This window comes from Neoarius graeffei, chromosome 15 (assembly GCF_027579695.1).
Source record: "Neoarius graeffei isolate fNeoGra1 chromosome 15, fNeoGra1.pri, whole genome shotgun sequence".
Taxonomy (NCBI): Eukaryota; Metazoa; Chordata; class Actinopteri; order Siluriformes; family Ariidae; genus Neoarius; species Neoarius graeffei.
This window is the reverse complement of record NC_083583.1, coordinates 36,601,009-36,614,261: the sequence shown is the minus strand read 5'-3', so window position 1 is coordinate 36,614,261 and position 13,253 is coordinate 36,601,009. Positions and strand designations below refer to the sequence as shown.

General features: G+C 41.3%; 1 protein-coding gene across 1 annotated transcript in view; it reads right to left on the bottom strand.

Annotated features, from left to right (window-relative positions):
- Nucleotides 1–159: 159 nt before the first annotated feature.
- Nucleotides 160–13,253, bottom strand: part of slc30a7 (solute carrier family 30 member 7) — a 51,842-nt gene continuing 38,748 nt past the window's right edge. The window contains exons 9-11 of the mRNA XM_060941222.1: nt 3,233–3,323; nt 2,916–3,065; nt 160–1,041 (exon numbers count right to left, since the gene is read on the bottom strand). Of these exons, the coding sequence (XP_060797205.1) occupies nt 994–1,041; nt 2,916–3,065; nt 3,233–3,323 (289 nt within the window). The 3' untranslated portion in view covers nt 160–993. The remainder of the gene's footprint in view (nt 1,042–2,915; nt 3,066–3,232; nt 3,324–13,253) is intronic.

Sequence of the window (13,253 nt, the reverse complement as noted above, 5' to 3'; positions counted from 1 at the left end):
TGTCCCATCTGATCCTAACGATTCTGTCCCCAGCTGTCTGTACCTACCTGTGATATTTAACAGTTTGTGTGCAGACATCAAAGTGGGCACAATTTTTGCTCAAGCTAATTCAGTAATCCATGTATGATTTTATTAGTCCATCAAATGAAAAAGTACAAATCAGATGGCAATATAATTTATTGAATTGCACAAATGTACTGGCCTGTGGCACAGATGTTTAAAAAAAAAAAAAAATCTCCATATGGGCAATTAAATTATGGACTTCTCATATTTAAGTGGCTCATGAGCTTCATTATGGCTGAATAAAGCTGGTGTTTCATCCAGTTTTGTATGAGCAGACATCTGAGAAATAAATCAGTGAATCAATCAGAACACCATGCAGTTTAAAAAAAAAAAAAGCGCTAAGGAATGTTAAAACTGGCTAGAATGAACCTACAGCAAAACCCTTGATTTTCCAGATAGTGGATGGAGGAGATGTGTGGAAGATTGTCCGAGAAATCCACCGGGGGGAAAAGGCACTTAAGAGATCAAAGCATAATGCTGAATTGAAGTGCGGAACAACATGAGTGACTGACTTCTGCAGCTGCAAAGACATCGGACCACAGAGAAAATACTAGTGATGATTCAGTTCACATACTGTTAAAGGCTTTTCCTTCTTAAACAAAATTAAAACCTCATTCCGACTGTAATGAGGATGAGACACCAAATACAGACTAAAGTCTTTGAGGGATATTACAAAATATAGGAACATGTACAACTGTTGACCAAAGGCCTCAGTGTAGTCTTCATGTTGTTTGGCTTTCCTGGAAAGAGTCAGTGTACCATACTGTACTGTACTGCAGCCACTCCAGATTGGTCCAACTGGGTGATGACAGCATCGAGAAACCCAGAGATATTAAGAGAAGGGGTAGAAAGGGGGTCAGGGTTTGGTGATGAGCTTCATGTAGCAGCACAGAGGGCTTTGGTCCCAGGACTCCTGAATCAGGGTAACTCCTACATGGCTGCCACATCAATCTGAACGTACAGCTGCCTTACTCCTGCCTGGAGAGACAAAAACAGCGTCAAAAAAGTGTGCACTTTACTATATTTAAAAAAATAATAAAATAAATCACATATCTAACTTAGGGTTGCTATGGTCCTGGTTAATCCCAGTGCACAATTAGACCTCATAGTTGCCATTCAAAATACATTTGTCTATTAACCCATTATATTTAGAAGTATATGAAGTGGCTGTCTCGACATGTCTTTACTGAATGGCTTTAAACTTTTCCTCAAAAGCCATGTAGCTAAATTGAGAGCTCATTTAGAAATTATGGGGGAATGAAATAGAAATAAAATCTTTTAAAATTCACTGCATTTATATATACACATTTTTATTAATTAATTAGATACACTTCATGTCTTAAAGTAATGATGGATGTCGTTTCTCTTTATTTAGTTGAGTGGTTCTTGACAATCAATCAATATGGATTACTACAGTTGTGGAATTGGGCTATTTACTGTTTTTATTATTTACCATTTGATTTCAAAACGCATTAAGAAGCAAGAAATTGCACTAATTAACTTTTGACGAGGCACCTGTTAATTGAAAAGCATTCCAGGTGAGTCCCTCATGAAGCTGGTTAAGATAATGCCAATAGTGTGTAAAGCGTCATCAAGGTAAACGGTGGCTATTTTGAAGAATCTAAAATATGAAACATTTTGTTTACCACACAATTCCTTCGACGTTCTCATCTCATCTCATTATCTCTAGCCGCTTTATCCTGTCCTACAGGGTCGCAGGCAAGCTGGAGCCTATCCCAGCTGACTACGGGCGAAAGGCGGGGTACACCCTGGACAAGTCGCCAGGTCATCACAGGGCTGACACATAGACACAGACAACCATTCACACTCACATTCACACCTACGGTCAATTTAGAGTCACCAGTTAACCTAACCTGCATGTCTTTGGACTGTGGGGGAAACCGGAGCACCCGGAGGAAACCCACGCGGACACGGGGAGAACATGCAAACTCCACACAGAAAGGCCCTCGCCGGCCCCGGGGCTCGAACCCAGGACCTTCTTGCTGTGAGGCGACAGCGCTAACCACTACACCACCGTGCCGCCTCCTTCGACGTTATTTCATAGTTTTGATGTCTTCAATACTGTTCTACAATGTAGAAAATAGTCAAAATACAGGGGAAAAACAAACCTATGAATGAATAGGTGTCCCCAAACGTTTGACTGCTACTGTATATTTCACTATATCAAGTTCCTTACGCCCAGTGGTTCTCATCATTTTATGTCCGTCCCTTTGAAATCGTGCTAAGTCACACTACAGCACATCAGTTTCTCAGGACAGGGACACAACAGCACTGAAAAGCTTTTGGCTGTGTTTAATCCATTACTGCTTCATCGAATACGATGGACATCGAACACAGAAGAATATGCATTTACTGATCACGAGTAAATTAATCATTTTCGTTTAACAGCATTGTACTCTGCTGCAGTAGCAGTCAGAATTTATTTTGGCTCAGTGAGCTAGCTTTTCCTCCCAGACATTCTTTCTGCTGATAACATGATAAAAACTAAACAGTGTATGCAATTTTATGGAAAGTCATTCTCAAGAAAGAGCAACAACTAGGGGATTTCATATTTTTTTGTGCTATATACAAAGATGTGCAAAGAGATTTTATATAAAAGGTTTGTATAGAGGTTTTGTAATATTTTCTTTCTTTAGTTTTTACTGCTGGCTTGTATATGACTGAATGAAAAACCATATCAACCCTAACCAATATCATATCGAAAACGAAAAAAAAAACTAAATAAATAAATAGAAAAGAAAAACGCATCAGTAGTACATTTCACTTTTCATTTCAGTACAGCACTGCAGGTGAAATATACATCAGCGACTCTTATCCCGTTCTTCCCTCACCTGTGTGAAAATGTTGTGTGTCTGACTGAGGATCCATCGGGAATCAGCATCCGGAGCCACAAGGAGTTTCAGCGTGCCGATGTAGACGTCAGTGCACAGTGTCCAGAAGTGTGGCTCCTGCAAGTTATACACACCCTGCAGCTGCTGCACCTGGACAGAAAACCACAAGAACCCACAGCTAACGATTAGGAGGAAGCAGCACTGAAATGGAAGCAGGCAGCTGTTCTGGTCATGCTGGGATTTAAAGCCTGCCAGTCTATTTAGCATTTTCTTAAAAGAAACTGCCATTTTAAGAAGTGAAAAGAAGCAGCACTCACTCTCTGGTAGCACTCAGGAAGGGTGTGGTCAAGAGCAGGTGGAGTTCGCTGCATCAGGATCCCGATGGATTCTCTCAGCAGAGGAACCACACTGTGGGCAAAAAGATTCCTGTTTATTATGGTGTCTCAAGTTGCATGCACATATGCCATTTTGTTTTCTTGCTTACTGGACGTTGAAGTCAGGCAAGAGATATAATCTGACAAAAATAATGAGGAAAAAATACACAATAGACCAAATAAGAACATCTAATAAAATATCACTTCTGGTTGCTACTTCAGGTGCTCACTACATGGTCATTTGTCTCGTTTTAATAGTAACAACTCCTTCACGGCAACTTGTATAGTGAACACTCCAGATAAGCAGACCAAAAGCATGTGAAACGTGTAACTAAAAAGTCATGACTGCACAGTCTTTCCATTAAAAGTGCACCAATAACGTTAGTTAGCCTTATGTCTTTCACCATGTTCCCAGTTTTAGATTTGGGAAACTGTTTACGGCCTTATTTATCTTCCAAAATACTTTGTATTTAGAGAAAATTTGGAAGTACCAACCACTGACTACTGAAACCAATGACAAATGAACCACTGCTTACACCAACCTCCTCTTTCGCCAGCCAATCAGGTAGCACTTCTCATGAATATTCATTCACAAAGGAGATACTCAGATTAGGAGGCATGATCCTAATGAGTTCATGTCAAGGAGCCAAATCTGAATGGCTTGGTGAAGGACATGTTTTCTCAAATAGCCAGCCAAAAGAAACTTACTAGATGGTCTTAATTCAGAGAGTTTGTGGGTTGGCAGGCACTCCAGATATACTAATGTGTACAAGCACTGAAAAAGTGAGTTTTGCATAATGTCTCCTTTAAAATTATTCACATGCTTCAACAATACAGAACATGATCAAAAGTATGCTGTAGCTTTAAGATTTATTTTCACTGGAACTAAAGGGCCCAGACCTGTTCCAACACCACAATACCCCTGTATACAGCAAGTACCATGAAGACATGGTTTTCCAAGGTTGGAGTGGAAGAACCAGAGTGACATCAGTGCTTGATCTCACTAATGCTCTTGTGGCTGAATGGGCAAATCCCTGCAACCACATGCCAAAATCTAGTAGAAAGCTTTCCCAGAAGAGTGGAGACCAAATCTGGAATAGGATGTTCAGCAAGTACATATGAGCGTTATGGTCAGGTGTCCACATACTATTGGCCACATAGTGTATGCTTTAAGGTCAAGAACTTTTTTTTTCCCCCTCCATAATCCAGACAGCACATTAATATGACTTGTACTATAGTGTTGCTGAATTTGGATTGGCCTAAAGGTGTTGATTCATGTTCTAGAACAGCAGCTCTTGCCAGTACTACAGGTATATATTAATGCACTTGTTATACACTTATTTCAGTAGTCATCAGCTCATTCACAGAGATTTGTACAGCAGACAAGCCACAAAAACAGATTTAAAAAAAAAAAACCGTAACCGCTGATATGATGGTTCTATAAGAACTTATTTAAATATTTATTGAAAGGAGAGCCCATCGTCAGCACTTCGAAACAGATCAGAGGTAAACCTGTAATTTTCCTGACATCTTCAGGACAGAGGAGTTTTACGATGCAGTTTCTTTGTAGTGGGACAAGGTGCATTTCTTGGTGAAGGAACGACTGTTTATACATAGCTGCTTAAATGGTAGCAAGAATCAACTTGTTTTGAGGAGGTTCCATAACAAATTAAAAACTAATGATGTACCATTCATTAATTAATTAAAAAAAAAAAAATAAAAGGTTAATCCCTGGGGTAGATCACCACTTTACAGTGCAACAGTAATTCTGCTTTATCACAGGATTACTTTAAACATGGAGAACGTACCCTATGCTGATCCTCTACCAAATTTCCTTTGCAGAATAAACAATAATAAAAATTCAGGGGAGAAGCAGGCAGTATGACTCACCATCTAATTTTTTTTTGTCTCAAAAACGGCAGGTCAGACCAAAACTAGCGAGCAGTCAAGCGTCGATACAATGATGATCATTGTTTTGCAAGAACCAGATGACCGCTGACTGGAACCAATGACAGACCATGCTGCTGCTCATGACGTGGTCAACATAGCTAGCATGTGACCTCACAGCTGGCGTGGCAGTCCTGTGCTAACCACACATGGCACTGCTTCTACATCATCTACTGTAGCATGATCTTCATTCCCTTTACCAAACCATCAACCGTCGACCACGGACGCATATGGGAGCCATTAGAGGGTTTCTGGGCTTGGCCTACTTTCCTCTCCCCTCATCAATTCCGTTTTACCCCTTTTCACCTAAACCCCAATCATAGCTTCGTCTTCAACACAGGCTTGCTTTTAAGCTAAGCAGTCACCTAGTGCTGAGATGTACTTTATCATCCATCAACATCTCTACTGCAGTCAATTGCACAGTGTCAGAGTCACAGATATGAATCTGCAGTAAACAAACATTTATACCTCTTTAAACCCAAATTATATTATCATCTGCGATTTCTCAATAATCACACAGAGATGAGAGTTTCCTTAAGAAGCTACACATAAGCATTCGGTTTTAGACCTCTATTAGGGTTAAACAGGGCTGGTCAATTAGGCAAAAATGTATCCCAATACTTGACAGACTTCAGGCAATGTGCTTTACAGCATTTAGTTTTACTAACAAATGTGTGGAGCCAGTGAATAAAAGTTTACAAAAAGTAAAGCATTTAATAAGGAAAATAAATGTTTACTAATATTCAGTTCCTTGGTCTCATCTCATCTCATTATCTGTAGCCGCTTTATCCTGTTCTACAGGGTCGCAGGCAAGCTGGAGCCTATCCCAGCTGACTACGGGCGAAAGGCGGGGTACACCCTGGACAAGTCGCCAGGTCATCACAGGGCTGACACATAGACAACCATTCACACCTATGCTCAATTTAGAGTCACCAGTTAACCTAACCTGCATGTCTTTGGACTGTGGGGGAAACCGGAGCACCCGGAGGAAACCCACGCGGACATGGAGAGAACATGCAAACTCCACACAGAAAGGCCCTCGCCGGCCACGAGGCTTGAACCCGGACCTTCTTGCTGTGAGGCGACAGCGCTAACCACGACACCACCGTGCCGCCCCAGTTCCTTGGTATTTTAAAAAAAATAATAAATAAATAAAGTGCACAATGATGTTAATATTTTGCAATATTTATACATCATATCACCCAGGTCTAAAAATACTGCATATTTTTAGTGCTTACACTTTTACCTCATTCATTAAAGAGTTTTGTAGAGGTATAGAATACATTTCCAACTTCCACTGTTGAATCCTCATATCCGATTGGTCAGGAGGTGTTGATTAAGTAAGGAAATGTGTACAGCAAGCTGCTTCGCTCTGCATCGGGCTCCTGAATCACCCTGTCAGGGTTTATTTCACAATAATGACCAGTTCACTGTACATTATTATGCTTATTACAGAGCTACTATCAAAGAAAGCAATAATTTGACAAAAACTGATTTAAAATGATTTTATCGATTTAAAAATGATATAATTATTGCTTCTGCTTAAAAAAAAAAAGTTAGATAGATTCTATGGTTAGAACTGCGTCTATAGCAACGTAACCTTCGTAAAATTAACCTACTTATTCACGTAATTCAAGAAAGACCTATGGCGTTTTCTGGTTGAGTAACTTTGTGTGACATGGTGAACTAAACATTGCTAATTTGAGAAATAAAACTTACTGGACTTCTTTCTGCAGACTGATATGATTGTACATGGTCCTCCAGAGTCTATCAGACTCCGTGATCAGAACGGTGTCCATAGCAACCAGTCTGCTATTCAGAAATAACAGACCTTAGAATGCCGTAATTGACCAATCAGTACCAAGTATTGAACAAAGCTGTGTAATAATCTTCTAGAACAGCAGCTCTGACAGTAGCACAGCTCTCTGTCATAGTCATTCTAATACATTATTGTTTCTATAGTAACGGCTCATGCACAGACTTGTACGGTGAACACTCCAGATAAACGGATTAAAAGCATGTGCAATTGTTGAAATGGAGATGATTTCTGTAAGGAGACATTCATGGAAGGAGCCTCCAGTGTAAATCTGTAAGCACACTAGTCACTTTATTAGGAACACCCATAGATCTGCTGTTTTATGCAGTTATCTAATCAGCCGAGCCCTTGACAGCAGCACAATGCATAAAATCATGCAGATACAAATCAATATCCTCAGCCCATGTTTACATTAGACCATATCAGCGGATCATCAGATTAACGTTTTTAAAACGATTAGTGTGCACACAGCAACACCAATACACGGATACGCTCGGCTCCGCAGGCATCCTGCGCTCCAAATCACTCCGCCCTGAACAGCGAGTGCCCTCTGGAGGGTGCGCACTCCGGCCCTGCGCAGCTCACACAGAGCGCGAGTGAAGTGCACAAGCTGTGTTTCTTGACTGAGCCGCTGTGTGTGTGATCCCAGCGCATATCACTTACCACTTGCAAGTGGAAGGATGGCAAGCATAAAGACAATCATAACTACACAATGGGCAGTATTTGCATCAGTATTTGCAGTATTTTCATACTTTTATACTCTTTAATGAAAGGTGATACAAGGCGGAAGTCCGCGCCGTTTTTCAGCAGTCGCGTCACATGACCAACGCCAGCGAATCAGGAAGGTGGCTGTCACAGTGACGTTGTCCAATGAGACGCCAGCTAGAGCTCAGCACAGCGTATCCGCGTATTCTCAATGTTTACACAGCACCGGAGCTGACACGATCTGGATTGAATACGTGGACGCTGGCGGATTCCCGTTTCCCGGCGGTTTAATGTAAACGGACAGTGCATCCGCGAAGAAAACGAGACAGATACGGTCTAATGTAAACTTGGCCTCAGTTAACGCTCACTTCAAACATCAGAATGGGAAAACTTGATCTCTGTGACATGGGTGTTGGTACCAGATGGACTGGTTTGAGTATTTCAGAAACTGCTGATCTCCTGGGGGTCACACACACACACACACACACACGTTTGTAGAGTTTACACAGAATGGTGCGAAAATCCCAAAACACTGAGTGAGTGACCGTTTGGTAGGTGGAAACACCTTGTTGATGAGAGGTCAGAGGAAAATGGCCAGATTGGTTCGAGCTGCTAGGAAGGATATAGTAACTCGTATAATCACTTTTTACAACCATGGCGAGCAGAAAAACATTTCAGCATGTAACAGCAGAAGAACACATTGGGTTCCACTCCTGCAGCCAAGAACAGGAATCTTAATCATGAACAAGTTCCTATTAACGTGGCTGTTGAATGCAAGTTTTCAGACACTGAAAAATCTTGACATTGAGCTTATGGGGAACTAAAAGTAATTGTGTGTGTGTGTGTGTGTGTGTGTGTGTGTGTGTGTGTGTGTGTGTGAGAGAGAGAGAGAGAGAGAGAGAGAGAGAGAGAGAGAGAGAGAGAGAGAGAGTGAGTGAGTGAGAGAGAGGAGGAAAAAAAAAAGTGAGGAAACAACTGTTTATAGCTTCTATAATGCAAGTGAGAGCAGGAACTACTCCATTTTGTGGCTGTTCCATAACATTAAATGTAATTATACAGATAAAAAACCCTCTTATTCTTTAATAAATAAAAAATTGAAATGGTTGATAATCTACAAAGCTACACACACACACACACACACACACACACACACACACACACACACGACAAGCTTTTATAGGAAATGAATCAACTTCATGATGGTAACAGTGCCACTGCATCAACACCCCCCCGGCTATTTTCCTACAATAGCACACCACCAAATGATTTATTCCTTACTTGTACCCAAAATTGAATTTAAATTCTTTATATTCAATGTAGATGTTCAGCACTTTACATAAGCTCTACTCTCCTCATGTTTGGGCTTTAAAAATGAAAACAGGAAAGTGCTACATGAGAGGACCTCCAAGTTCTGACATCATAGTATTGTTTCAGACTTCCTGTGCTTGTAGATGAGTCACTGTTAAGCATACGTTCACTGCACGTTACTCACTGAAGGGCTTACTCAGACTAACGAATGAACACAACTGATCGTTTAAACTGGACCTGGGACAGTTGTCTCACTACATGAAACATATGAAACTAATTCAGCACATCTCCCCATGAGAGTCTAAAGTGGTTGCTCACATTTGAATTTTTCCTACAATTTCTTTTTCCTCAATATATTCTGTACGTATTTTCAAAATATTACTTTTTTCTGGTAAATTGGTTCGTTATTGTTGAAGAAGAACTTTATTCAAATCACACATACACTTGTGAAATTCCTCTTTGCATTTAACCCATCTGAAGCAGTGAACACACACACACACACACACACACACACACACACACCCCATTGCTGCCCAGTGCTCTGGGTAGCCATGCTAACAGCGCCTGGGGAGCAGTTGGGGGTTAGGTGCCTCACTCAAGGGCACCTCAGCCTAAAGACGCCTCATGTTAACCTAACTGCATGTCTTTGGACTGTAGGGGAAACCAGAGCACCCGGAAGAAACCCATGCAGACACGGGGGTGGGGGAGACGGACATGCAAACTCCACCAAAAAAAAAAAAAAACGCCCCTGTTGGCTGCTGGGCTCAAACCCAGAACTCTCTTGCTGTGAGGCGACAATGCTAACCACTATACCACCACCATGCTGCCCAAATATTAACAACGTTTGTTGAAATATTATTCTTTTTATTTTCAATATACTGGCACTTGTTTTCCCTCAAAATATTGCATTTCCTTTCATAGAAATATTTTTCTTTGAAACACGATAAACTATATTTAACCCAGTTTTCTTTCTCAGCTGTCCAAAGTCAACGACATATGAACACAACACAAGGGTTAAGAAATAACCAAGAGAAAGCAGAGTGTAACTGCAGCTTTCGACTTTAAATATAATAGAAATTTTGGATTTTTGAAAGTAACATTTAAGTATATGGGTGCCATTTATTATGGTTTGGATGAAAGACTGAATTAGTGGCATACTGTTTGATAGAAATCAAAGTGCTCGCTGCTCAGAAACTGCGGTCTCAGATTGACTCTCCAAATATGTCCAACATATTGAGAGACTAAAAATAAAGGCTGCTTCTGTGAAACTTCTGAAACAGAGGTTTTGCCTTGTGTGTGTTTGTGTTTTTTTTTTTTTTAAGGAGGGAGAGCTGGAGATTACAAGTGCAGCCTTGAACATGGTCATTAGCTAAAGCCAACTGAGCTGGAAACTGAAACATTTCAAAAAGACCCAGCTGGGGAGCCTGTCATTAGAGAAACCGGAGCTGCTGCTGGCATCGAGTGACGTGTGGCATGCCTATCTCGTCCGACCATGAATGCTTCCCACAACAGACACATCCAGACCCTCCCAAAGTTCTCACAAAAAAGCCTGCTGTAAACATCCAGCACGCCGGTGTGTAAATCTCAGCTGAAAGAGATGTATTCTTTGCAACAGGTTCTCAAACTTGTGAATAAATTTCATTCATTTCAGCCTCCCCTCCCCACAACGCAAAGCTTGTGAGGCATTCAGGTTTAAAAACAAAACCCCAAACGCTTTTTACACGCCGACACACTAACTTCACCGAGCCATTGCTAAATACTACACCTCTGATCACAGCCAGTTAAATCCATCCTCATGAGCTGGGCTTAACATAAAATGTTAATTTATGTTAATATTTCTCCCTCTGGGCAATCATCTGGCTCTGAGCAAGGGCTTAAAGTGATTAAGCAGCATTTTGGAAAGACTCCCTCAAGACCGTTTGAATCTGATTTTTAAATGCGAGACTCAAGTTGATCATGGTTAAGGTCTTAAAACAAAACCGAAGCCTTCTCTCTAGCCTACTGATTTCCTGGAGCTGGAAAATGCATGTTTCAGCTCTTCAGTCACTGGAGTGTCCATCTTACAGTCCAACTACAGAAACCACAGGCATTCCCACAGAGCTGCAATAGTACATGACCTCCCTGAACAAACGAGAAATGATGCCAGAGGAACAATCAGCCAAACTCAAGACAAGCAAATGTAAAAGGACACCAAATTTAAAAATCACTCCTAAACACTCAGCTAAGAATTTCACATGTTTCTTGGACTTTTAAACATTTAAAAAAAAAAAAAAAAATTATAGATGGCACGGTGGTGTATTGGTTAGCGCTGTCGCCTCACAGCAAGAAGGTCCGGGTTCGAGCCCCGTGGCCAGCGAGGGCCTTTCTGTGCGGAGTTTGCATGTTCTCCCCGTGTCCGCGTGGGTTTCCTCCGGGTGCTCCGGTTTCCCCCACAGTCCAAAGACATGCAGGTTAGGTTAACTGGTGACTCTAAATTGACCGTAGGTGTGAATGTGAGTGTGAATGGTTGTCTGTGTCTCTGTGTCAGCCCTGTGATGACCTGGCGACTTGTCCAGGGTGTACCCCGCCTTTCGCCCGTAGTCAGCTGGGATAGGCTCCAGCTTGCCTGCGACCCTGTAGAACAGGATAAAGCGGCTAGAGACTATATATCTCCTGCTGTATTCTGACTTGGATTGAATAGCTGCGCGTTTTAAATCCATGTGCTTCTGAATAAAACAGATTTGCACAGTAGCACAAGGACATCTAATATTCAAGAGAATAATAGTACACAGAAACTTGTAACTTGAGAACACCAAGCTATTCTCTTGACAATTGTTTTCCTTTCTCACAGCTTTCTGTTAACTGACCATGTGTGGGGGAAGAATTGTTCATAAATTAATTATTGAACACTGAATTTTAATAATAGCCGTTTTATAAAAGTAATGTACAACATGCATTACAGTGATCATATCACAGGTAAGGGTGTTCTTAGGCAAGACTCAAAGCAGCATGTATTGCTTTAACATTTAAAGGCCTAGAAAAGTGCTTTTTTTTTGCACTAAAACAGAATAGCAGTTAAATTCGGCAAGGTTTATCGAGTCCCTGGACAGAGGCAACTATTCTCTAAATCGCACAGTAGCGGATATAATCGCAGATGAAAGCCGAGTAAACTTAGCCCTTTTAAAACCACCCGAAAGTAGCAGACTGGAGCCATGTGACATCAGTGGTGTGTGTCGGCCGCAAACAACATGATGAGCGAGCAGGAATTTTGTGAGGGAGAAACTAAGTTTTAGTAGTTTTTCATCAGTTCAAGTTGATGACAATGTACTGACAGAGGAAGAAGTGGCCAGCAACAGGGAAGAAGGGAGAGGTATTTGACCCTACCGATTCGAGCCAGAATTGTCCGATGAGAGCAGGGACAGTGACAATGATGAACCCGAGGACGATCATGAAGACTGACTTGCAAATATGGAAGGGTAAACTTTTCAAAACGTTCTTAGAATTAGAATAGACTTAAAAAAAAAAAAAAAAAAAAAAAAAGAAGGAGGATATGCTAGCCTAGTACAGCTACAGCTGACAGTCTTCAGTTCAACTTTTCCGTGGCCGTCCATCGCCGGCAGTAGACCGCCCAGTAAATGCGCGATGGGGGGTGGGGGTGTTTGGATGACTGGAAGTTGAAGATGCATTCCTCAAGTTAGTAGTATTACAGTATGTTGGAAACAAAATGCTTTGCAGTTCATTGTAGCAAAGTCTTGACTAATTAGTGATTACCTTTATCTTTCGGGAAAAGGAACAGGGCCACTCCCTCCACAGCATTTGTGTTGCTGCACCCGGCAGCGATAGGTCGCTTTCCGGGCTCTTTCCCTTTTTTCTCTCCCCCTTCTTCTCTATGTGGAAAAACCACCAGTAAAACCACCCACACTCCTGACATCGTGTGAAAGCCAGCTAATAATGGCGACACTGGGACCAGGATTCCCTTGGCGGGAAATTTAAACTCGACAAATTCTGAATGCTCCCGACATTTACGACGTGGGTTTCAATTATAAGTTATTATCCAAGGAGGAAAGGGGTACATTTCTCTAGGCCTTTAAAATAACCTTCATTTGTCCTAAACACACTACAGGTACAAAGAAACGGCTATGGACTATAAGATGCATATTCATTCCTCTACATCCATTTGTTAATGTTTTTAGTAGGAGTGACACTGCG